This window comes from Nyctereutes procyonoides, unplaced genomic scaffold (assembly GCF_905146905.1).
Source record: "Nyctereutes procyonoides isolate TBG_1078 unplaced genomic scaffold, NYPRO_anot_genome, whole genome shotgun sequence".
Taxonomy (NCBI): Eukaryota; Metazoa; Chordata; class Mammalia; order Carnivora; family Canidae; genus Nyctereutes; species Nyctereutes procyonoides.
In genome coordinates this window covers 48,510,680-48,537,419 of record NW_026575140.1, presented here as the reverse complement: position 1 = coordinate 48,537,419, position 26,740 = coordinate 48,510,680, and the positions used below count along the sequence as shown (strand labels likewise).

Below are 26,740 nucleotides of genomic sequence, written 5' to 3'. Positions count from 1 at the left end.
CCCCTGGTCTGAAAGGAGGCAGATACAGAGACGACTGAATACAGGAAACCCTCTGTCTCATCTGTCCCCGACCCTGCCTTTCCCAACCGGGAAGCCTGCTGCCTGGACCCTGGGTCCCTGCCTCACCACCACCTGGAGCCTGGGCCGGGCGAGTACTTGGGGCAAATGTACAAACACTGTACAGAGGTCCGAGATTGCCTGGCCACAGGATCCTATAGCCTGCATCTGGAGGAGGCTCGAGAGTTCTTGTGTACTTCTAGGGACGGGGAGTTCACTACCTATTGGGGCAGCCCTCCAGGTTACCAGACCAGTAGCACCGACCGGTCTAAACCCTCTTCTCTCCTTCCCTGCCACGGCCAGCGGGCTGTAGCAGCACTTCTTGGGGTTACGGACGTGAGTTTGAACAGTTGGAGCAGGCGCCCAGGCAGCTCTGTGGTCTCCTGATTGTGTGCACACCTGCCCTCGGCCCCACCTCACCATCAAGCCCTGAGCCAGGACGGGGGCAGTGGCCCTGCATTCCTGGGTCAGCTCCACACCAGACCTGAGGCCAGAGCTGGTGACAAACACAGCTGGGTGCTGGCGGTCGGAGAGGACAGGCAGCCTCTGTCATCCAGGGGAGACCGTCCGGGGGTGCTGACTGCCTGGTGGCTTGTCCTTGGGAGTCCACCCCCACCCAGTGCTGGCACCTGGGTCCGGGCAGGCCAGCCCCCAGACAGCCTCACCTTTGACAGTCAGGATGATGGCCCCCACCACCATGATGAGCGTTTGCAGGGCGTCTGTGTAGATCACAGCAGCCAGGCCTCCTGTGGGTAGAAACAAGGAGGCTGGAGGGAGGGACCGCTTTCCCGCAGACGTGTCCCCTGCCCGCTCACGGGCGGCTGAGCTGTGGGACCCATCAGCTGGGCCCGCAGAGCCAGCTTCCCATCCACACTGGGCCGGGCCATCGGGGAGGCGGCCCCCTGAGCCCCGCCAGCCCCTCAGGCTCCGGCACGCATCTGCCCGACCACACGGTGCGCGGGCTGGGGGGAAGCTCCCCTCGCTGCGGGCCCGCCGCTGGCTGGGCATGTACCTGCGATGGTGTACAGGGCCGTGATGACGAGCATGAGGATGGTGGAGAGGTAGAAGTTCCAGCCCAGGCAGATGTGCACAAAGAGGGCGCCCGCGTATAGGTCGATCTGGGGAACCGGAAAGAAACTTGTGTGGAGGCTCAAGGTGACCGCAGGAGCCAGGGCAGCACTCATGTGACATGTGGCCACGATGCCCCATGGACAGGGAGGGACAGATGCGCACTCCCTCCCCTGCACACCTGTCGGCGCTGTCACAAGGGTGGGAGGGGGTCCCGGGTGTGGACAGGCTGTGTGCAGGGGATGTTGCTGATGTTAATAAAGTCCGAAGTGGCTACCAAGGAGCAGAGTTGTTATTGAGTCTGGCCCCTGGGGGGTATGTGAAGGGAGGAGCCCTGTACCCTGGCTTCCCAGAGGTCCTTGACAAGGCGGAGTCCAGGAGGGCTCCCTGAGGGAGGCGCAAGGAGATGGGTCTGCAGCTTTGGTCTCCAGGCCAGTCCCATCTGGGTGTGCCCCCCTATTCTCTGCTCCTCATTAGACTGGGGAGTGGTGGTGTGAAAAGAGACCAGAAGTGTTGAGGGTGGCAGGCTGGGGAACAGACGGGCAGTCTTGCTTACTGCCCTCTGGTGGGGTTGGAAGTGAAGCCAGGACCATGCCTCAGGCCGAGGCTGGTCCCCTGGGCCGGATCCCGCCGCACCTATCCCTGACTATGGGGCAGCATAAGGGGCTGGAGCCCTCGTCCTGCAGTGAGCCTTCCAACCATAATTCCACCCCCAGGGGTGAGCCCAGGGAAGGAAGGCAGGACTCTGTCCTGTGGGACCTGGGGTTGGGCAAGGGGCTCTATATCTGCCATTCTGCGCCTGCTTAGTGCAGGAGAGCTGACTCGAAATACAGCCTTTGGGGCCAACAGGCTCCTGAGAAGCCTGGTAAGGCGATGGGTCAGCCGAGCCTGCGTGTGGGGGGAAGCACAAGGCCCAGGGGCGCGGGCCCGGGCCTGCAGCGCCTGGCCCAACACCAAGCTGGTGTTGAGCTGGCCCAACACCAAGCCAGCCAGCACTGCCCAGTCGGCATGTGGACCCTCTGCCCCGGCCCCAGCCCTGAGGACACAGCCCCCACAGAACCTGGGTCTCACTCCACAGCCTCTGTCCCCTGTAGCTTTCCCGCCAGGCTCCTCCTCTACCCTCCCTGGGAGAGACCAGCCAGTGTGGACTCTAACAAGGTGCTTTTGGAAGAAGAGTGGCCGCTCACTCTGGCTGGCTTGGTGGTGTGTATGTGTGTGAGCGTGCACGGGTGTGGGGAACAGTGTGTCTACCTCCAGCCTGAGGACAGAAGCCCAAGGTGGTGAATGTCAGAGCAGGAAGGATTCTTCGAGCCCCTGTCCCATCAGACCAGAGAAGAAACTGAGGCCTGGGGAGAGGAGGGACTTCCTGCCAGGTATCAGAGGTGAGAGTGGCCAGTGAAAGGGGACAGGAGTCCTCTAGAAAGAAACAGCCCCTCCCCCTGCCTGCTCATCCTCCAGCCACCACTCAGGACCCTCCCTGGACCCAGGCCGCCTCAATGGGAGCCTTCAGGCCCCAGCCATAGGTCTGTCTGAGGCTGGGTGACTTGGTCACACCGGGCTGGCCACCGTTGCACCCCCAGCACTGGCTGAGTCCCTGTGCCCTGGAGCTGCCCAGTCTGCACCCCCCATCTTCCAGAACTGTCTACCCAGATGCAGCTCCTGTAACCTCTCCTCCTCAGGAACATTCTTCTGTGAGAGTAGGCCCTAAGGAGTGATGAGGACCTGGACAGGGGTCAGGAGCCACACAGGCCAAGGTGTGGAGGTAGGACTCTGGCTGCTGTCTTCCCTCTGGGACCCTGCACAGTGTCCAGGAAGGACTTGCTGCCGCAGTGAGTATAAGATTGCCTACAGGCTCCCAGGGAGGCCCCAACGGGAGCTTTTGATGGCAACCAACCCAATCCGACCTCTCCTGCAGCCTGAGCCCTGTCTTCTGTGGGTCCCCGGAGAGCTGTGGCTCAGTAGAAGCTAGAAATCCTAAACCCAGAGCCGCACAGCCCCGGTCTGTGTCCCTGGTCAGCTGTGTGCTGGCCGCACAGCTTTGAGCAGGTCACGTCACCCCCTGGGCCTCAGGGGCCCTTATCTGGAGGGTGGGGTTGCGGATGTGGAGAGAGGGGACGCAGATACAGGCCCTCCATCCCTCTGCAGAGACCTGCCCTCCGGGAGGTTGGAGGGAGGGCAGGCAAGACCCCCAAAGGAGCCTGTCCTGCCCCTTGCCCCCTCCATCGAGGCCACCACTGCCCCTTCAGGGCTCCAGAAACTTCTCACCTTTGCCATACTGCCTACACCCGACCCTCTGGCCACTGCTGTTTCCAAAACACTCCACGTCAGCCGTTCCCACCCTCTGCCCCATCCCTTATCCAGAGGAAAATCAAGTTCTCAGCATTTCCATAGCACATAGAACAAAATCCAGCTAACCAGGCCCAGCAGCCCTATGCCACCTGGCAGGCCGTCCCTGCCATCCCCTGCGTCACTCACCCCTCCCTGAGCTCCAGCCTCACCTCTACCTTCACCCCTTCCTTCCGCCGCTGCGAGCCTGGCATGTTCAATGCGGACCAGTCTCTCCGAAGGGAGCCTGACCTCTGCCCCTGCTCTCATCGCTCTAGAATTCAGCCCCGCCTTTGCTCCTTTCACCACACTTTTACTATTGTGATTATATTGGCCTGTGTACTTATCTTTCTGGAACACAAAGCTCCCTGAACATAAGGAATGTGTTTATTGCCCAGGGCCCGGCACACAGTAGGTGCTCAAGTCGATACGTTTACATGTGTATCCCAGGGGTTGGCACAGCAGAGCCCACAGGCCAAGTCCAGTCACACACATTGGTAGGTATCGTGTTTCTCACCCCAGCAGCAAAGTCCAGTAACTGGTGTGTGTCCTGTGAAGCCAAAAATATTTACTTTTCTGGCCCTTCATGGAAACAATTAGCTGGCCCCTGGCATATTTTGTCATTCAATCTCATGACGTATGCCAGGCCCATAGAAGCAACGGGGACACATCAATGAACAGAGAGAAGAAATGGGGGAGACACTGACGTGGGGTGGTGAACAGATGTCAAGGAGAGAGGCGGGCGGGCCGTGTAGGATGTGTCCAGGAGAGTCGGGTCAGGGGGCCTGGATTCTAGGTATCTCTAGGTCAGATACTTCTGGGACCAGAGAGGGGACAGTGTGAAGAGCTGGCCTAAGTGGGCCCTGGTTGGCATTCAGGGTGTGCTTTCCACTCTTACCCTCCTAGGGGGACAAGTCCAGGCCCCCAGGGGAAAGAGGCCTGGAGGGCCCACCGGGGTGGCGCCGCAGTGCCCGAAGGGCGCCGCCAGGGGTCAGCTGTGTGAAGGAGCTGACGGGCCACAGGCCGGGTCCCGCAGCTTGGGAGCCGCCAGAAACCGCGCGCTCAGCGCCCCCTAGGGGACAGTCCTGGCTCACCTCCGCGCCCCCACCAGTGACCTCTCCCGGGGAGAACGCCGACACTCTCATATCTAGACCTGGGGCCGAGCAGAAGGCAGAAGGCCTGCTAGGCCAGCCTCACTGGGTGGGCAACTTCTTGCCCCTCTCTGGACCTCAGTTTCCCCAGTTAGGGACCCAGAGACAGAGGTGGGCATGTCAGGTGTGTTTGAGGGGCCCCCAGAGTAGGGAGGATTCCAGGCTGTGTTGGCTAGACGCTGGGAGTAGGGCGCAGCTCACCGATATCTTGGTGAAGACAGACAGCAGCAGGGACAGGACAGACAGGTAGGTGCGGATCCGCTGGCCTCCATAGCGCTTCTGAATGTATTCGGGCATGGTGACGATCTGGGGAGACACGGGGGGTGGGACTAAGCTCTTGCCCGAGTTCAGGGCCCAGAGCTGCTCCAGGACAGAGCCAGGCCCGCTTACCACCGTCCCAGAACCTGGACTGTGACTAGGGACAGAGAGACAAGTCTGGGGGCTGTTGTGACAAACCCAGATGAGCTATGACACAGCTGAATGGGGAAGATGGCCATGAGATCCAGGAAGTGGAAGGCACTGGAGGTCAGTAACTGCCCAGCTGGGGCTGAAGGAGTGGGCCGGTCAGGGACAGAATCACCTGGGGGGGGCCCCCACGTGTGCCCCCTAGGTGTGCCGCCCACGTGTGCCCCCCAGGTATGCCCCCCAGGTGTGCTGCCCAGGTGTGGTCCCCCAGATATGCCCCCACCCCCCGTGTGTCCCCCAGGTCTGCAGCCTGTGTGCTCAAGCAGATGGAGCCTATCCCCCAGGCACAGCAAGCAGGGACAGGAGAAACCAACAGACAAAGCCCCCAGGCTGAGGTCCTCGGGGACGTGTCTTCATGAGTCCATAGGGATATTAGTTGCATTAATAACAAATCCACCCCTGAGAGCAGTGGGTTCGCACACCAACTCGTGAGCAAAGCCAGGGTTGCTGCTCATCCGCTCCGCCGAGCCCGACCAAGGCTCCCGAGCCAGACGAGGCCATCCCGAGGCCCCAGGTGTAGACTCACCTCCGAGGAGATGTAGATGGGCACAAACACCCAGGCCAGGGCCAGCAGCACATATGTGGCCTGAGGGGGACAGAGGCAGAGTGAGGACGGCAGGCACAGCTCCCACAAACCCTGCTCTAGAAACATGGCCCAGACCAGTTGTCTGGAGGCCTGCCTGGCCACGGGACCCCGCAGCGGCCTCGTCCTCTTTCTGGGCCTCTGTAAGCAGATGGCCCCAGGCCAAGGCTAACAGCTCCCCTCCCATGGGCCTGTCCAGTGCTTCGGCCATCCGAGGACCAGCCTGTCCCAGGAACACCACCCGTCCAGACACTGGCCACCCTGAGGTGCCGGGAGCTGCTCCTTGGGCCGAGGGCAGACTCCCGTGAAGCCCCACTGGCGTCCTCTGGGGCTGCTGCCCCTCTCACACCTGCCCGCCACCCCCCTATCACCAACCCCCGGCAGCTCACGTTCCATTCAAAGCCCGCCACGGCCAGGCCCCCGGCCGCACCCGAGCCCGCCAGTCCAATAAAGAGGCCCGAGCCCTCGCTGCTGGCAAAGAGAGAAGCTCCGATCTGGAGGACAGAGAGGACAAGGAATCAGCAGCAGCCCCCCTCCCCAGACTCCGAAGCCCCCACCCTTTACACAATTCCCAGCACCCCATCCCTGCATTCCCAGCTCCAGGACTCCCGCCAGCCTCCACCCGGCCCATCATTGCCTGCCTGGGCCCGGGGGGCGGTGGGGGTGACCTTGGGTGAGGAAGGCACAACACAAGGTGACCTCAGGGATGGGCCCCTAGCGGGCACCTGCACCAAGGGTCCAGTCCCACCAGAAGGAAGGGCTGTGGCGGGGGAGGAGAGCACTCACCGGCCACCAGGTCATGTCCCGGCCCGCCAGGAAGTAGCCTCTCACCGTGTTCCTGCTGGCCCGGCATGAAGACTGCAAGAGCAGAGACAGAAATGGGCATACGATGAGATGAGCACTGGGTGTTATGCTATATGTTGGCAAATTGGATTTAAATTTAAAAAAAAAAAAAAAAGGAAAAGGGCAGCCTGGGTGGCTTAGCGGTTTAGCGCTGCCTTCAGCCCAGGGTGTGATCCTGGAGACCCAGGATTGAGTCCCACGTCGGGCTCCCTGCATGGAGCCTGCTTCTCCCTCTGCCTATGTCTCTGCCTCTCTCTGTGTCTCTCATGAGTAAATAAATAAAATCTAAAAATAAATAAATAAAATAAAAATAAATTTTAAAAAAAGGAAAAGAAATTGGAACCCTCACAACCACTGCAGAGAACATAAAATGGTGCCCTTGCAGTGGAAGACAGTCTGAGAGCTCCTCAAAGACTTAAACAGTCAACACTTAATTGGGCACTCAATGACCCAGCATTCCACTGCACCTCCGAGAGAACTGGAAACCTACGTTCAAACAAAACTTGGACCTGAATGTTCATAGCAGCATATTCACAACAGCCCAATTGTTGCCCAATTGATGGACACAACCAGATGCCCATCACCTGACGAACAGACAAAAGGTGAACTGTCCATACAACGGAATATTACCCGACCACAGGATCGAATGCGGTTCTGACACCTGTCACGACACAGATGGCCCTCAAGAACATTCTGCCAAATAAAAGGAGTCAGATGCAAAAGGCCACATGTGGTAATGATCCCATAGGAATGAAATGTCCAGAACAGGTGAATCCATAGAGGCAGAAAGTACAGTAGTGGTTTCCAGGGGCTGAGGAGAGGGGGCAAAGGGGAATGACTATTAATAGGTGTGGGGTTCCTTGCGGGGTGATGAAAAAGTTTTGGAACCAGATGAGGTAATGGTTGTACAATATGTGAATGTTCTAAATACCATCGAGCTATACACTTTCAAATGGCTTAAGTAGGCTCCATGTTCAATGTGGGGCTTGGTCTCACACATGCTCTACCGCCTGAGCCAGCCAGGCGCCCCTAAGCGGTGGGATTTTTGTCTCTGTGTGACGACTTTTGAGTCAAGGATTCTGAGAGCTTCTTGGCCTTGATTCCTTCTATTTTTTGAAAAAGATTTTATTTATTTATTCATGAGAGACACAGAGAGAGAGGGGCAGAAACACAGGCAGAGGGAGAAGCAGGCCCCAGGCAGGGAGCCTGATGTGGAACTCGATCCCAGGACCCCAGGATCATGACCTGAGCTGAAGGCAGACGCTCAACCACTGAACCACCCAGTGCCCCCTAATATTTTAAAGATTTTATTTATTTGAGAGACAGAGCAAGCATGGAGGGGGGGAGGGGCAGAGACAGATGGAAAGAGAGAATCCCAAGCAGACTCCCTGCTGAGCATGGAGCCCAGAGCCTGACATGACACGGGGGGCTCGATCCCAGGACCCTGAGATCATGACGAGATCATGCCTGAGCCAAAACCAAGAGTTGGACACTTAACCAACTGAGCTACTCAACACCCTCTCTTACTTCTAATATTTTAATCTCTGATACATTTCAAAGAATTATCACTCAAGTATTCCTGCATACCTTTTGTTTTGGGAGGAGTATGGAATTTTGTGCTCCATAATATAATTTTTAAAAACCTGAAATCAGAGTGCCTGGGAGCAAATCCCAGCTTCTCTGCTTCTTGGCTGTGTGATCTTGGGCAAGTTACCTCACTGGTGCCTCAGTTTCTTCATCTGTAATATGGGCCTAATAAAAGTTCTTCCCTCATAGGCTTCTATGAGGTTTAATGAGTTAATACTCGTAACAGTCTGACAATGGTGACTGGTACCTAGGAGGTGACCAATAAGGGTCAGTGATTCTGTGGATTTTTCAAGGCCTCACTGAGTGCTATCTGGACAGGAGAAAATGAAAAGAGGTGAACTTGAGGACAGAAGACATTTGAAAAGAAAAACACAGCAGGTGTATTTATACATTTTGCATTCTTTTTTCAAAGCATACATATCCTAACCTAAGGCTGGATCACACAATCTCAACTGATATACAGGCCTCTTTCTACCTGACTTTAATTGCACACACACACACCCCATCATATTTAAGATGGTTCTCTGGAATTGATTGCATCTGTCATTCAAAGCTTTTGGTATGAGTCCTGCTTGCTTTTCTCCCACCTGAACTCCCATCAGTTTTTGTGAGCTATGATCCAGCCACAGTGAATGCAGTACTATATGAAGGTTCCAGGAGTCTTGGCCAGGATGTTCACATCCAGCTGTGTAGGCTGTGCACTGTGCAACTTCGAGAGCAGCTCTGTTCTCAACCCGTGATTTTTCCTAACATCTCCTCGTCTTCCAAGGATATGGTGGGCATTGCCAATTGCCTCCTTCTTGCCCTTTCCCTTCCTGAAGAGGTCTCATTTCTTCTTGGCAATTGGCTTGAGTGATCCAGACCCAGTGTTGAGTTCCAAGAGTCCTGACTCATCTAAGCCTTGGGACCTATGACATTCCTTGGCTGTCACACCTGGTTCAGGGCAGTTGTGGACTTAAGCTGGGATGGCTCCTGGCCTCCTAGGAGGTGGAGGAGGATGCCAAGGCTCTGGGGATGCTGGCAGCCACGTGTACCTAGTTAATATTCACTGAGTGCCCCTTGGCAGCAGAGTTGATTCCAAGTGCTTTATTTGCATGCAGTGTTTTATTACCTATGAGGAAGTCAAGACTTTTAGAGCTGAGAGTGGCAAGTGATGGAGTCAGGATCTGAACCCAGGCTGAGCAGACAGTCTGGGCATTAGTGCAGGAAACTGGGCTCAGGACAATGCCACACGTGGGTGGAGGCTGAGAAAGCCAAGTGAAATGCACCCATAGCCTTGATGATGTTGTGAACCCCTGGATCCTACTGTGCCTGAAGCCTTATCTATTGTTGGACTTCTCAAGATGGACATCATTACATTTCCTTCGTTGTTCGAAATCATCTGATCTAGGTTTTCTGTCACTTGTTAACAGAGACCCTAATAGATGCAAAGGCTCAGCTCAAGGTCCCTCATCCAGGTTCACCTCCTTAAAGGTCCTCCTCCCCCAGGTTCTCCTAATTGCAACGTCAGAGCACCTTGGCAGGTGCACCTGTCCAACTCAGCTTGTCCCATCTGCATTTGAGTGATGAACACCCACAATCTGGCTCTGGCACCCTTCTCGTCTGGCTCTGTTCTTTGCTGCATATGCTCACAGCCATCCGGCCAGCAGCACCGAGCTGGGCCTGCTTGGAGGGACAGGCCAGAACTCCCACAGCCTCATGGTCCGCGGCACCAGCCAAGCTGGGGGAGGTGGGGCCCGGGCACTGAGGCCGATGGGCCCCAATCACCGGGTGGCTCAGATGCCCAAAACATTTTCTGAGATGTGTGCGTCCAACTAAATCTCCCCAGCCGTGCTGGCCAGGAAGGCCTTCTCCCCACTCCTCTTCCCTCTTTGGAGCTTGCTGACCTCCAACACCTGGCCATCGCCTCACCTCCTCCAGAAAGCCTCTGTCGCTGGCAGCCCCTCCCCTGAATTCCCAGCCACCGGCTCGCCCAGAAACAGAGCGTGCTATGGCTGGCAACAGATTTTCCCATCCACTGGCCCCCTGTGCTCCTTGGAATGGCCATGAGAAGTGGGCTGCACAGATCTGCACTGCGTATTTCAGGAGACGTGCCCAGAGAGGTTAAGTAATTTACTCCGAGTACCCAGAGTGGGGACAAAAGCCAGCGGTCCTGACCACCAGCCCTGACCTGCCTGTGGTTTACTATTCCACCACCTAAGAATCAACTCCAATTACTCCTGCTGCCACCACCCCCCGACCCCAGCGCCCCCAGCACCCCCAGCACCGTCGCACCATTCCTGCTATAGAACCAACAGCAGCAGCAGCAGAATCCGAGCCCATGTAGGCACCTTGGGTAGCAGAACTCCTCTGACTCAGGCACTCGGGGCTTGGGATGAAGTAGGTGCTGAATCCGTCTTATAGATCAAGACCCCAAGGCCCAGAATGCTGAGTGGCTTTTTAGGATGCCAGAGCTGGGAATGTGACATTCTTGCCTCTGGCACTCGGGCTTAAATCAGGGGCTGGAGTGGATAAAAAAGGATACTCATTCTCCCCCCGTGGATGAGACCACCATGTACCATGGCTCAGGGATGCTAGCCTGGGGAGCTCTGAGGACAAGGAGGAAGGGCCTGGCCTCTGCAAACCCAAAGCTGGCTTTTGTGTTCACCTCCCTGCCACAAAGTCCTCCAAGGTCAGCATTATGAGTAGACAGGAGGAACCTCTCCTCCCCTATGCACAAGGACTTGGGGTTCACTGGGTAAGTCCCAAACCCCAGAGCACTGGGGTTCATCTGTAAACGGGGCTGTGGGGACCCGGTGATGAGCACAGGGCCTGCATAGCAGTGGCCTCTGTGATGGCCTAAAACACTTCTCTTCCTCATCGAAGGTGAGAGAAGCTGTCTCAGGAACTAGGCTAGGCTAGTGGACACAGTCCTTTTAAAAATAAAGGTCCTGGGGATCCCTGGGTGGCTCAGAGGTTTAGTGCTGTCTTCAGCCCAGGGTGTGATCCTGGAGACCCTGGATTGAGTCCCACATCAGGCTCCCTGCATGGAGCCTGCTTCTCCCTCTGCCTGTGTCTCTGCCTCTCTCTCTCTCTCTCTCTCTCTCTCTGTCTCTCATGAATAAATAAAATCTTTAAAATAAAATAAAATAAAGGTCCCCAGGCTCTGTGTGCCCCTCCCCTTCTCTGAATACTGACCCAGCCGGTGTGGGAGCAGCTGGGCAGATGTTCACACCGTAGGCCCATCTGACGGAGGAGACAGAGGCCGGAAAGAGGACACGGTACTGGATACCCAGCTTGTCGGCCGAGCGAAAGCCCAGTGAGCTCCCCCCCGCCCCCGCCCCGCCTGCCCACTGGAGAGGACTTCCTCCTCCTCACCTTGGACACTGAGCAGCCACTGCCCAAAGAGAAAGGGACTAGGTCAAAGTCTCGGACAAATCCACCCCAGGGCCGGGAGGAGGACCCCAGCGGACCTCAGGCCTCCAGGAAAGACGATGCCGGGTTCCCAGCCCCAGTGCCCTCCCTGGCCGGCCGCCCCCCGCGGGCCTCTCACCCATATGCCCACGGCCACATTCAGAGCGAAATACACGGTGATGACGATGATGTCGGTGACGCTCAGCTGCGGCCGGGGAGCATGTGGGTCGCCGGTGGAGTTGTCAGCCGTCATTCTGCAGCAGACACCAGCTCTGAGCAAGAGGAACTGAGGCTGGACCGGGTCAGAAAGGGCTTCCCGGCAGGCAGTAAATTGATCATTAAACCGAGCCGGGATGGTGGCATCTCCAGCCCACAAGGCAGCCGCGTGCAGGGAAGCTGCTTCCAACTGCAGCCAGGGTGTCCTCTGCCCCCCAGCGGGAAGCAAATCCTGACTGTGAGAAAGGGGGAGAGTCCCCCCTAAACTCAGAGGAGGTTTGGGAAAAATAAAGGGAGTTAGGGGGCACCTGGTGGGCTCAGTCGGTAAAGTATGTGCCTCTTGATCTCAGGGTTGCGAGTTCGATCCTCATGTTGGGTGTGGAGCCTGCTCAAAATACTTTATAAATAGATAGATGATAGATAGATAGATAGATAGATAGATAGATAGATAGATAGGCAGTTTAGTGCATCCAAAGGCAAACAGAATAGTCCAAGAAAGGGCTCAGTTACCTGACGTGTGGCTCGACCTTTATTTAATTTGTATAAGAAGGGGCACCTGAGTGACTCAATGGTTGAGCATCTGCCTTTGGCTCAGGTCATGACCCTGGGGTCCCTGGATCAAGTCCCATATTGGGTTCCCTGCAGGGAGCCTGCTTCTCCCTCTGCCTGTATCTCTGCCTCTCTCTCTGTGTCTCTCATGAATAAAATATAAAATCTTAAAAAAAATAAAATAATTTGTATAAGAAGCATGGAAGGTTGGAGACAGATGCCTCATGTCTGGGGACACCACTGTGGTGGGCAACCATGTCCTGTGGCTGTTGGGCCATGAGTGGACTTAGAGAGGCTTGGGATGATGACTCTTACATCATGTGGTTCACTTACAGCCACAAGAGTCTCAGCCCCAGAACATCCCAGATTTGGACAATAAAGGCCTGTTGCCAAATATTCTGCTTTCTTTTTCCTTATTATTAAATACTCTTAACCACTGAAAGTCTTTGGGAAGTTTCACAGTTTCATTTTTGCTTTCTTTTTCTAGACCAGTTGAAACAATCTCAAGCCCCTCGTTGTGACCATCTGTTCAGGTCTCCATGGTCTCCTCAGGACGTCCATGGGGGGACACATCCAGCAGGTGCCTGCCAGGAGCTGAGGACAATGTTTCGCCTTTCTGCATGCTGTCGCATTTTGTCGCTCACTCAGAGTAGGTGACATCATATCACAGTCAAGGAATGGAGGCCAGGAGGCTAAGCCATCTGTCATCTGGCCATGTCAGGGGCAGAGCTGGGATTCAGCCCTGCAGATCTGACCCCAGATGTTCCCCATTGGTGACAGTGATGGCTCTGGTTCCACTGGAACCCATAGAGTCTCAGATGCTTACTCACTAATGAAATCATTATCCACAGCCTGGTGGATGTCTCCGACACTGCCCGTGGCTTTGCAAAGCATTTGGAGTTTAACCGGGACACGCAGCTCTTCTAGAAGTGTTAATGAGTGAGCAGTGAGCTGGGAACATACTGACCTGCAAAAACCCAACTGCACCTGTTACTTGGTAACCCGAGGTAGACTGTTTAAAGATTACATGCAAAACTAGACACGGCAGAGCAACTAAGTCACTGTGTATAGTAAATTCAGGCAGGCGCACATTGCCCCCTTCCCAACTACCCACACCGTCAGCCAGCTAGCCTCTCCAATGGTGTTTACTTTCCAAGCCATTGCTAGAAGAAGCATATCGTGAATCAAAAGATCATTTTATACCAGAAGGGCCCAACTGGATACTATCGAAATTTATTAAAGCAGTCTCCTAAAGATAGAGATGTTGAAAAATAGTCTTTGGTCCCCTCTCCTCAGCCTGGGTCTCAGAAGGAAATAAACCATTAGGGATAAAACCGCCTGCCTATGGTAACAAGTTCTGGGGACTAGAGGTCACAAGGAGTGGATGGTCACAAGGACAGGGAGAGGACAGCAGTGAAGGACATGAGAAATTCCACACTTAAGCCCAATCACATTCCATATTACCACCCCATCCTACCCAACATGACCGCACTCGGATCAAAGTCTTCTGGCCCAGCTCACCCAGGACAGGAATGAATGGGACTGCCCAGCCAAGAAGCCAGCCATATCATTAAGCTGCATCCATCCCAAGAGGAAACTCCTATGTCATGTTTTCCAACACCACTGCTGATGCCAAATGTGTGGGGATTTTTTTCCCCACACCAATGAATTCTCCATCTCCCTGGATGCCAACTAGGTGTCCTACAATTTGATTCAATTCTGCCATGACTTACCCAAGTTAGCGAAGACCCCACAGTCTAAGCTCTTAAAGAGTCTTAGTCTTCTGACTGACCATCTATAAATGTTGGAAGTTCCCACGATCCCCTTCTCAGATTTCATAATTTGCTAGAGGGTTTACAGAATTCAGGGAAATGTTTTACTTACAATTATCAGTATATATATGATAAAGATTATTATAAATGTACAGATGAACAGCCAGATGGAGAGGTACATAGAGTGAGATCCAAAAGGGTCCCAGTATATGGGTGTGTCCACCAACCTGAAAGCTCCCTGAACCCTATTCATCATGTAGGGATGTTTACATAAATTTCATCACCCAGGCATTATGGATTAAATCACTGGCCACCAAGGATTAATTAACTCAAGGCTAAAAGTTCCAGACTTCTCATCATACCTTGGTCTTTCTGATGTCTTGTTCCCATCCTGAAGCCATCTAAGGGCCACTGAATGGTATACTTTAAAATGTTTAAAATGATTAATTTTACGTTATGTATATTTTACCTTGATAAAAATAGATTTCTGAGATTTAAAAGGCTTTGGTGGTCTTGGTATCATGTATAAATGTACTGAGCCAAGGTAAAATCCTGTATCCATTAAGAAGTTTCTTTTCAAATAAACAACAATACAATAATAGTTGGGACTTTAATGCCCAACTCCAACAATGGATAGATCATCAAGACAGAGAATCAATAAAGAAACAGCATACGGTTTGAACACTACAAACCAAATGGACCTAACATACACAGAACACTATGTCTAACAATAATAGAATGCATATTCTTCTCAGGTGCACATGAAACAGTTTCTAGAATAGACCATATGCTAGACCAAACATATGTTAGACAAAACAACTTATATTAGACAAAATAAGTCAGCAAATTCAAGAAAACTGAATTCATACCAAGTATCTTCTCTAACCACAATGGTATGAAACTAGAAATCAATAATGAAAAGAATACCCAAAAAATTCATGAATACGTGGGAATTAAAGAACAGTCTCCTAAACAACAATGGATCAAAGATGAAATTAAAGGAGAAATAAAAAAGTATCTTGAAACAAATGAAAATGGAAATACAACATACCAAAACTTATGAGATGCAGCAAAAATCAGTTCTAAAAGAGAACTTCAAAGCAACAAATGCCTACATTAAGAAGTAAGTATGATGAACACTGGGTGATATATGGAATTGTTGCATCACTATACTGTACACATGAAACTAATGTAACATTATATGTTAACTAACTGGAATTAAAATAAAAACTTTTTAAAAATAAGTAAGAAAGATCCTAAATAAACAACCTAACACCATGCCTCAAGGAACGAGAAAAAGAATAAACTGAGCCCAAGGTTAGCAGGAGGAATGAAATAATAAAGATTAGAGAGACATAAATGAAAGAGAAAACAAAAAAACAATAGAAAAGATTAATTAAGCTAAGAGTTGGTTGGGAAAAGATAAACAAAATTGATGAAACTTTATCTAGGTTAACCAGGGAAAACAATAGAGGAGATCCAACCAACAAAATTATAAATGAAAAATGAGACAGTACAACTGATGTCTTAGAAATACAAAGGATCATAAGAAGCTACTATGAAAAATTACACACCAACAAACTGGACAGCCTAGAAGAAAATGACCAAAAAAATTCTTAGAAACAGGGATCCCTGCGTGGCGCAGTGGTTTGGCGCCTGCCTTTGGCCCAGGGCGCGATCCTGGAGACCTGGGATCGAATCCCACATCGGGCTCCCAGTGCATGGAGCCTGCTTCTCCCTCTGCCTGTGTCTCTGCCTCTCTCTCTCTCACTGTGTGCCTAGCATAAATAAATAAAAATTAAAAAAAATTCTTAGAAACATACAAACCACCATGATTGAATCAGGAAGACAGAAAATCTGAATAAACCAATCACTACTAAGGAGATTGAATCAGGAATCAAAAAGCTCCAAATGAAGAAAAACCCAGCACCAGATAGATGGCTTTACTGCTGAATTTTGCCAAACATTTAAAGAATCAACACCAATCCTTCTCAAACTCTTCCAAAAAAGGAAGAGGAAATACTCCCAAATTCATTTTATTAGGCCGACATTCTGATTTCAAAGTCAGAAAAAGACACTACCAGAAAAGTAAAATACAGACCAACATCACTAATGAATATAGTCACAAAAATTCTCAAGAAAATACTTGCAAATGGAATTTAGGAGCACATTAAAAAGATCATTCACCATGATCAATTGGGATTTCTACATGGAATGCAAGGATGGTTCAACATATGCAAATCAATCAATGTGCTACATCACATTAATAGAACAAAAGGAAAAAAATCCTATGATCATTCAGTGGATGCAGAAAAAGCATTTGACAACATTCAGCTTCCATTCATGATAAAAACTCAACAAATTAGGATAACAAGAACTTTGTCAACATAATAAAGGGCATACATGATATGCCCACAGTTAACATCAGATTCAATGATGAAAATTTGAAAGCCTTTCCTCTAAGGAATAAGACAACAGCGCTCACTTTGACCAATCCAATTCACCATAGTGCTAGAATTAATTGCCAGAGCAGTCAGGCAAAAAAAAAAAAAGAAATAAAAAATCAGCATCGGAAAGGAAGAAGTAAAATTATCTATATTTGCAAATGATATGATTTTATATATAGAAAATCCTAAAGACTCCATCAAAAAAGGGTTAGATCTAATCACAAATTCAGTAAAGTTGCGGGATACAAAATTAACATAAAAAACAGTAGTATTTCTTTATGTTAACAATGAATTATCTGAAAAAGAAACTTTACAAAATTTATCCACAATAGCATCAAAAACAATAAAATACTTAGGAATAAATTTAACCAATGAGATGAAAGAGCTCTACTCTGAAAATTAAAACATTTATGAAAGAAATTGAAGAAGATACAAATGAATGAAAGATATCCCATGTTCATGGATTGAAAGAATTAATATTACTAGCATCTCAATACTACCAAAAGCCATCTCTAGATTCAATGCCATCCCTATCAAGATTCCAATGGTATTTTTTCTTTTAAAGAGGTAGGAAAAGACAGTCCTAAAATTTATGTGGAAGCACAAAAGACACCAATAGTCAAAGAAATTCTGAAAAAGAAGAATAAAGTGGGAGGCATCACACTTCTAATTTCAAACTATACTATAATTTATAATTATAATTACATTGTAATCAAAACAGTATGGTACTGGCATAAAAACAGACAAATACATTGATGGAACAGAACTAAGAGCCCGGAAATAAACTCAAGTAAATATTTTACAAGGGAGCCAAGAATATGTAATGGGGAAAAGACAGTCTCTTTAATAAATGGTGTTGGAAAGTTGGACATTCACATATAAAAGAATATAACTAGACTCCTATTTTTCACCAGTCACAAATATTAACCTAAAATGGATTAGACTTAAATATAAGATCCAAAACCATGAGACTCCTAGAAGAAAATGTAGGGGAAAAAAACCTCTTGACATGGCTCTTGGCAATGATTTTTGGACATGACACCTAAAACATAAGCAACAAAATAAAAAATAAGTGGGAGTACATCAAACTCAAAGGTTTCTTCACAGTAAAAGAAACAATCACAAACTAAAAAAACAACCTGTAAAATGGGGAAAAAACATTTGCAAACCTTTATCTGATAAGAAGTTAATACCCAAAACATATAAAGAACTCATACAACTAAATAGCAAGCAAAACAGAACAAAGAAATAATCCAGTTAGAATGGGCACAAGACCCAACTAGATATACAAATGGCCAAAAGGTACATGAAAGACCCTTAACACCATTAGTCGCTAGGTCCACAGCTGGAATGCTTTAGGGTTCTCAGCATAGGGCCAGATTAGCCAATTCAAACCTTGGTTAGTCCCACAGGGGTCTTATGTAAGGAGTGTACAAGGCATATAGATGCTGGGAGGCAGAGAAGACTCTTGACTATTTCTAGTGTATAGAAACACAACTGTTGGTTGTTGGTCTTATATCCTGCAGCTTTGCTGAACTTGTTAGCGCTAATAGGGTTTTGGTGTGGATTCTTCAGGATTTTTTTTTTAAGGATTTTCTATATATGATATTAGGTCATCTGTGAATGGAGTTAGTTTTACTCCTTCCTTTTCAACTTGTATGACTTTTATTTTGTTTTTTGGCCTGATTTCTCTTCCTAGAACTTTCAGTACAATGTTGAATAGAAGTGGTTGAGAGAGTACATCTTATCTTGGTCTCGATTTTAAGGTAAAACTCCAGCCTTTCACCATTAAGTATCTTACTGTGGGCTTTTCATATATACCCCTTTTCATCTTGAGAAACTTCCTTACTATTCCTAGTTTGTTGAATATTTTTATCATGAAAGGGTGTTGGATTGTTTCAAATGTTTTTCTGCAGCCATTGAAAGGATCATGTGTGGGCTTTCCCTCATTATTCTATTTTTTTAAAGATTTTATTTATTTATTTTAGAGAGAGAGCATGAGTGAGAGGGAAGGGAGGAGGGAGAGGGAAAAGCAGGCTTCATATTAAGTAAGGAGCCCAATGCAGGGCTTGATCCCAGGACCCCGGGATCATGATCCAAGCCAAAGGCAGATGCTCAACCGACTGAAACTCCCAGGCTCCCCTCCTCTTTATTCTATTAATATCGTATGTGACATTGATTTTTGTATGTTGATCTACACTTGCATCCTGGAATAAATCCTATTTGGTCATGTGCATAATCCTTTCAATAAAGTACTAGATTTGGTTTGCTACTATTCTGTTGAGAATTTTTCAATTAATATTCAATAAAAGATATTAATCTATCATTTTCTTTTTGTGTGAAATCTTGGCCTGGCTATGGTATCAGGGTAATGCTGGCCTCATAGAATGAGTTAAGAAGTGTTCCCTCCTTGTCTTAGTTTTCTCAGCTTGTCAGCTCAGATTGCCCTGACAAAATATAGAATGGATGGCCGAAACAAGAGAAATTTATTTTCTCACAGTTCTGGAGCCTAGAAGTTCCAAATCAAAATGTTCAGCTGGTTCTGTCCCTGGCAAGAGCTCTCTTTCTGATTTGTGAATGGCCACGTTCTCACTATGTCCTCACATGGAAGGGAGAGAGAGAAAGAGAAAGAGAGAGGGAGAGGTTCTGTTTCTTTTTATAAGGATACTAATCAATTGGATCAGGGCCCCAACATTATGACTTCTCTTAAGCTTAAATAAGACCTCCACAAGGTCTTATTTCCAAAAACAGTCATATTTGGGGGTCGTGGCTTCAACATATGAATTTTGGAAGGACACAAATATTCAACCCGTAACACACCTCTTTAATTTTTTGGAAGAGTTTGGGAAGTATTTGTGTTAATTCTCCTTTAAAAGTTTTGTAGAATTCACCAGTGAAGCCATTTGGTACTGGGCTTCTCTTTGTTGGAGTTTTTTGGATGCCGATTCAATCTCTTTACTTATTATAGGTCTATTCAAATTTTCTATTTCTTCTTGAGTCAGTTTTGATAGTTTGGGTATTTTTAGAACCTGTCCATTTCATCTAGGTTATCCAGTCTGTTGTTGTACTCTCTGAGTGCTCTCTTATAACCAATCCTTCTTGCTTTGGTAACATCAGTAGTAATGTTCTCACTTTCATTTCTGATTTCAGTAATTTGAGTCTTTGCTGATTTTTTTCTTAGGCAATCCAGCTAGAGGTTTGTTGTTTGTGTTGACCTTTTCTTTCTTTCTTTTTTTAAAAAAAGCTGTTATTTATTTATTCATGAGAGACACATGGAGAGAGGCAGAGATATAGGCAGAGGGAGAAGCAGGCTCCTTGTGAGGAACCTGATGCAGGATTCAATCCCAGGACCCTGGGATCACAACCTGAGCCAAAAGCAGACACTCAACCACTGAGCCACCCAGGTGTCACTGTGTTGACCTTTTCAAAGAATCAACTTTTGGCTTCATTTATTTTCTCCACTGTTTTTCTCTTTTTTCTTTTGCTTATCTCCACTTTATACCAGATTATTTCCATCCTTCTGCTCTTTAACTGACTGAGCCACCCAGGCGCCCCTTCTTCTGCTCTTTAAATTTAGTTGTTCTTCTTTTTCTAGTTTCTTAAGGTGTTCAATTAAGTGATTTATATGAGACCTTTCTTCTTTTTTTATTATAGCCATTTACAGCTATACATTTTTTCTGAAGTGTTTTCATAAATCATATAACCTTTGCTATTGTGTCTTCATTTTTGTCTATCTCAAAGTATTTTTTTTTCTAATTCACCTTCTCATTTCTTCATTGACCCAGGGGTTCTTTTTAAAATGTTTTTAAAATTTCCACATATTTATGAATTTTCTGGATTTCCTTCTGTTACTGGTTCCTGTTTTATTTTTATGGTTAGAGAAGATACTTTGTAGGATTTCAGTCATTTTAAACTTATTGAGACTTGTTTTGTGATCTCTTATATGATCTGTCCTGGAGAATGTTCTGTGTGCACCTGAGAAGGATGTATAGTCCACTGCTGTTGGGTGGTATGTCTTGTACATATTCATTGTCTAATTGGTTTATACTGTTGTTCAAATCCTCTTCTTATTGATCTTTTATTTCGTTGTTCTATCCATTATTAAAGTGGGTGCTTAAATATCCAGCTATTATTGTTGAATTGTCCATTTCTCCCTTCAATTCTGTTTTTCTTCCAATGTATTGGGACCTTGTTGTCAGTGTACATATATATTTATAATTATTATATCTTCTAAATGGATTGACCTTTTTATAGTCATATAATGTCCTTTGTCTTGAAGCAATTTTTACCTTAAAGTCTATTTTGCCTGATATTTGTATAAGCCATTCCAATTGTTTTTGGATACTCTTTGCATCAAATATCTTTTTCCATCCTTTCATTTTCAACCTATTTGTGTCTTTGGAGATCAATTCTCTTGTAGACAGCTATAAATGGATCGTGATTTTTTTAAATCTAGTCTCCCAGGGCAGCCTGGGTGGCTCAGCAGTTTAGTGCCTGCCTTCAGTCCAGGGTGTGATCCTGGAGACCAGGGATCAAGTCGGGCTCCCCGCATGGAGCCTGCTTCTCCCTCTGTCTGTGTCTCTGCCTCTCTCTCTGTATGTGTCTCTCATGAATAAATAAATAAAATCTTTTAAAAACTAAAAATAAATAAATAAATAAATAGATAAATAAATAAATAAATAAATCTAGTCTCCCAATTTCTCTGTCTTTTGATTGCAGAGTTTAATCCATTTACATTAATATAATTATTGATAAGGAAGCACTTGTGCCAATGTGCTATTTGTCTTCTATTTCATATCTTTTTTTTTTAAGATTTTATTTATTTATTTGACAGAGAGAGTGAGAGAGCACAAGCAGGGGAAGAGCCAGAGGGCAGAGAGAGAGGCAGAGTCCCCGCTGAGCAGGGAGCCTGATGCAGGCTCAATCTAAGGACACTGGGATCATGACCTGAGCCAAAGGCAGATGCCTTAACCAACTGAGCCACCCAGGTGTCCTGTCATATCTTTCTTGAACCACAATTTCTCCACTAGTCCCTTCTTTTCTGTTGCATAGATATTTTCTAGTCTACCATTTTGATATCCTTCTTCCTTTTGTTATGTATTTTTTACCTGTTTCTTTAGTGGTTTCCCTGGGGATTACAATTAAAATCCTAGTGTCATGGTTATTTTGTGAGTCAGCTTGCCTAGGTACCCAGTTTTTTCATCAAATCAATCTAAACAGGGGATCCCTGGGTGGCACAGCGGTTTGGCGCCTGCCTTTGGCCCAGGGCGCGATCCTGGAGACCCGGGATCAAATCCCACGTCGGGCTCCTGGTGCATGGAGCCCGCTTCTGCCTGTGTCTCTGCCTCTCTCTCTCTCTCTCTCTCTCTCTCTCTCTCTCTCTCTGTGACTATCATAAATAAATAAAAAAAATTTTTAAAAATTTAAAAAAAAATCAGTCTAAACATTTTTGCGAAGTTTTTTTTTTTTAATTTTATAGGGCATTTTTAGGTTAACAGCAATATAGTTTTAGAACTTTCTTTTTTGTTATTATTTTTTATTTTGTGTCAGGGGCAGTTTGTTTTAAATGTGATTTCATTTACATTTATAAGCAGTTTTCCTTTTATTTCTGTTTTTTTTTCTTTTTTCTTTTTTTGGTGGGGGGAGAGAGAACAAAAGGGGGGGGGGTGGAGGAAGAAGGAGAGAGAGAATCCCATGCAAGCTCTACACCCAGCACAGAGCTGGGCTCAGTCTTACAACCCTGACATCACAACCTGAGCCAAAATCAAGTGTCAGCCGCTTAACCAACTGAGCCTTTACTTGGCAGGAATTGTGATTCATTAAGTTGCCTTCGGTTTTAAAACAAACTTCTGTTGCTTTCAAATTTAATGTGCTCTGTCCCCAACAGAACATATGAAAATATCAAAAAAAAAAAAAGAAAAAAAAAGAAAATATCATTTAAAGCACAGTTTTCATGGACACAGTACAATATATTCACTACATATGGTATAGCAAAATATTCCTATCATTCCCTGTTTAGTAATAGTGTCACAATGAATAAGTAAATAAAAATTGAATTTGCTTTATAGTTGAAATTTAACATGTATTATGATTATTTTATGACTGTTCTGCTGTTGAACTGATCTAACCTACAGTTTCTTGCACTAGAAGGAACAAAGCTAAATAAAAATTGCTAGCCTAAAAATTTTTTTGGTCAATTGTAGGTAGATATGAAATAGCCAAGCAGGCCCTTCTTATGCACCAATTAGTTGCTTCTCATGTCTGAATCACCCTTTCAAACATAGAGGGTACACTGTATATTCAGAACCAAGACTACTCTTCAGAGATCTGAGGAAATTTTTAGAGGGTAGTCTTTATAAATACTTTATTTTTTTAATATTTTATTTATTTATTCATGAGAATAGACAGAGAGGAGAGAAAGAGAGAGGCAGAGACACAGACAGAGGGAGAAGCAGGCTCCATGCAGGGAGCCTGACGTCTTTATAAATACTTTAAAATATCTTATTAGGTGGTGCCTGGGTAGCACAGTTGGTTGGGCCTCTGACTCTTGTTTTCAGCTGATGTTGTGATCTCAGGGTTTTGAGATCAAGCCCTAAGTCAGCTCTGTGGTGACTCAGTATGGAGTCTGCCTAAGATTCTCTCTCTCCTTCTCCCTTTGCCCTTCCCATTTATGCGCTCACTCTCTCTCTCAAATTAATAAATAAATATTTTTTTAAAATCCCTCATTATGAGGGATTCACAACTTAAGAATATAGAGGCTTACCCATCTGGCCGCCAGAATTGCCATTCTTTCGAACTGTCTGAAAAACTGAGGAAGGACACCTGCTTCCCAGCTGTAAGATTTTCATCAAATGGGAAGATGGGAAGAAAGTTATTTTATAGGCAATTCTAGTTCACTTTTCACCAGTTTTGTAGGCAGTTAGCCATCTCAAAGCAATTTTTATTGCATAATGAGACAACCGGTAAACTCTCATGTTTAAGGACTAGCACTTGGGAGAAAAGAACACTCAAGTCATGATGGTATTGTTGGTGAGAAAAACTTTAGAGCATGGCCTAGACGTGGATTACTCTAATGGGTCATATTAGCCACTCTTTGGCCACTTGCTGCAAGAAGCAGTTAATTGTCAGTAAGGCTCAATTTCATATTATGGCAAAATATTTCTAAAGCTAAGCAGATTATTTGCAAAGAGAATACAGCCCTCTATGATGTGATGGGGAAAGTACCTTTAAAAAAGTCTAAAAATACAATAAGCATGAAGAAGAGGCAATAGAGGTCTTAACAAAAAATTCTCTTTGAAACATGCTTGGGGGGCGCCTGGGTGGCTCAGCAGTTTGGTGCCTGCCTTCGGCCCAGAGCGTGATCTTGGAGACCCAGGATGGAGTCCCGTGTCAGGCTCCCTGCATGGAGCCTGCTTCTCCCTCTGCCTGTGTCTCTGCCTCTCTTTGTATCTCTCATGAATAAGTAAATGAAACATTTTTTAAAAAAAGAAACATGCTTGGTATTTTAATTATTTGCAAGCCATGGGCTTCTTAGGGCAGCAGTTGAAAGAATTGGCAACACACAAACACACACACAACATTAAATATGTTGGCAATAGAGAACTACAAAGTGCTTTAAAACTTTACCTAAAGATGAAGAATAAAGGTAAATTTCGCACACACAAAATTTGCACTTCAGTATTTCAAAGTGTTTCCTAACAGATTTCAGAGAAAAACATTTTGCTAAACTGGTATCTTGGTCCACAAATATCATGAGGCATAAACTGAATCCTTTGCACCCAGAAGGCACTCATTGAATGTGTGTCGAATTAATGAGTAAACCGAATAGACTATCTTGTACAAAAAAGCCATTTATAACACTAAGATGATCAGATGGCAAGACTTTCAGTTTTTTAACCAGGGAAAGGATTCGAAGGATTCGCAAGATAATAATAAACACAGAAAACATATCTTTTATGAATGTTAGTTAGGCATGAAAATATTTTTAGTATATTATGTTAAGCATTCTTATTTATATTTCCATTACCTAAAGTCTTTTGGCTCACCAATACTAACTCCATTATGTAGGGCATGGTACCAAGTTTGATAATGAATGTATTGCTTTGGTTTTGAACATAGTGAGTTGATGTGTTGAAAACCAATCACATCACAATCTTGGGGGGAAATGAAATCTCAGTTCCAGCCCCTTCTCCCCCCAACTGATATCACTGCAACACAACTAAACAATATGCAATATGGCCTCAATTTTATTTTGTTTTTAGGGAAAATTGCCTAGAGCTTTTTCTGTTTAGCACCTTATATCAAAGTAATGAAAAATGGATATGATGATTACGTGTTCAAATGTACAACATCATTAACTCTGCAAAGATACATCATTGCAAAATTTCAAAAAAAAAATTTAAAGCATACATTTCATTCTTTAAAGGATTGCTGAAAAAAAAAATAAAAATAAATAAAGGGTTGCTGAATGCTTTCCGGGAGGCAGGGGGCTGGCTGTTTTCAAAATCAGCAACAGCCGGGTGAGGATTTCTTGGCAGAGTTAGGACCGCATGCAATTATTGCTGCAATTTCCTGATAATCTCAGCTGACATCTGTGGATGGAAATTGATTGTGTGGTGCCAAGGGTCCCGAGTTATCTTGTAACTACAGGGTCCTTAGCATGGTACTTTATACCATTCACCTTGTATCTCTTTTTACATCCAGGAACCAGACAGACAAAAGGCTTCTCTTCCTCTCCGTTTTTGTGCATGGAGCTGAGGATAGCTTCTGAGCTGATGGCACTCTCTGTGGTCCAGGCTCATCGCTGTCCCATTCCTCATAATCCACCTCCTCCCAGTGGTACTCACTGCCTGTTGGAGCATTGCTGCAGAATGAAGAGGACGGGATGTTGGGCAGAGTAATAGGGGGAGTAAGGCTTCCCCTGCTGTGGCATGGTGGACTGGACACATTCCTTCAAGACACTGAGCTGGACAAGCTCATCAAGAGCTTCGGTTGAATCTTCTTTAGGGACTGGCTCTCAGCAAGTGACAACCGTCATGAATCTATTCATATAACTGAGGGCAACATAGGTTGGCTGCTATAATTCTTGTTCTAAAACGCTTGGATCTGTATCACATTGTGTGAAACTGCTTGACGAGCATTGTCTCCCACCAGCAATTTTTGTTGACTTATTTTTAAAATTTAGGTATAATTAACATACAGTTATAATTAACATACAGTTCTATTAGTTTCAGGTGTACAGTATAATCATGCAACAGTTTTATACATTACACAGTGTGCATCATGTTTCACCCATCCCTTACCCAGCTCCTCTCTGGCATCCACCAGTTTATTCTCTATATTTAAGAGTCTGGTTTTTTTTATTTGTTTCTTTTGTTTGTTCCTTAAATCCCACAAACATGCAAAATCACATGGCATTTGTCTTTCTTTGGCTGACTTGTTTCACTTAGCATTATACCCTGTAGATCCAACCATGTTGTTGCAAATGACAAGATTTCCTTCTTTTTATGGCTAATATTCTATTGTGTATATATATGTGTGTGTGTGTATATATGTATATATATACACAATGCACATATATATGCACACAATTTCTATCACACATATATATACATTTCTCTACACAATTTCTCTACACAATCTTTTCTATCTTCTTTATCCATTCATCTATCGTTGGACATGGGTTGCTTCCATATCTTGGCTATGGTAAATGGTAAATAATGCTGCACTAAACATAGAGGAGCGTATATCTTTTTGAATTAGTGTCTTCATTTCCTTTGGGTAAATATTCAGTAATGGAATTACTAGATCATATGGTAATTCTTTTCTTAATTTTTCAAGGAAACTCCATACTCTTATCCACTGTGGTTGCACCAGCTTGCATTCCCACCAACAGTGCACAAAGGTTCCTTTGCTCTACATCCTTGCCAAAATTTGTATTTCTTCTGTTTTTAATTTTAGCCATTCTGACCAATGTGTGGTGATATCTCATTGTGATTTTGATTTGCATTTCCCTGATGATTAGTGATATTGAGCATCTTCTCATGTATCTGTTGGCCAACTGTATGTCTTCTTGGAAAACTGTTCATGTCTTCTGCCCATTTTTAATTGGATTATTTGTTGGGGTTTGGTGTAGGTTCACAGCAATGCTGAGTAGTAAGTATGGCAGACCTTGAAGATGTTGTGAGATCAATTCCAGACAACTAAAATAAAGTGCATATTGTAATAAAGCAAGTCAAATGAATTTTTTGGCTTCCCAGTGCATATAAGTTATGTTTGGGGGCA

General features: G+C 46.3%; 1 protein-coding gene and 1 pseudogene across 1 annotated transcript in view; both read right to left on the bottom strand.

Moving 5' to 3' along the window:
* The window catches only part of SLC5A10 (solute carrier family 5 member 10), a 56,221-nt gene extending 44,478 nt beyond the window's left edge, over positions 1-11,743 (bottom strand). Inside the window, exons 1-7 of the mRNA XM_055304819.1 lie at positions 11,612-11,743; positions 6,436-6,507; positions 6,039-6,143; positions 5,593-5,652; positions 4,803-4,907; positions 1,070-1,175; positions 723-803 (exon numbers count right to left, since the gene is read on the bottom strand). Coding sequence (XP_055160794.1) covers positions 723-803; positions 1,070-1,175; positions 4,803-4,907; positions 5,593-5,652; positions 6,039-6,143; positions 6,436-6,507; positions 11,612-11,725 — 643 coding nt within the window. The 5' untranslated portion in view covers positions 11,726-11,743. The remainder of the gene's footprint in view (positions 1-722; positions 804-1,069; positions 1,176-4,802; positions 4,908-5,592; positions 5,653-6,038; positions 6,144-6,435; positions 6,508-11,611) is intronic.
* A 13,268-nt stretch (positions 11,744-25,011) lies between these two features.
* LOC129496891 (juxtaposed with another zinc finger protein 1-like) lies at positions 25,012-25,740 on the bottom strand (annotated as a pseudogene).
* Between the last annotated feature and the right edge of the window lie 1,000 nt (positions 25,741-26,740).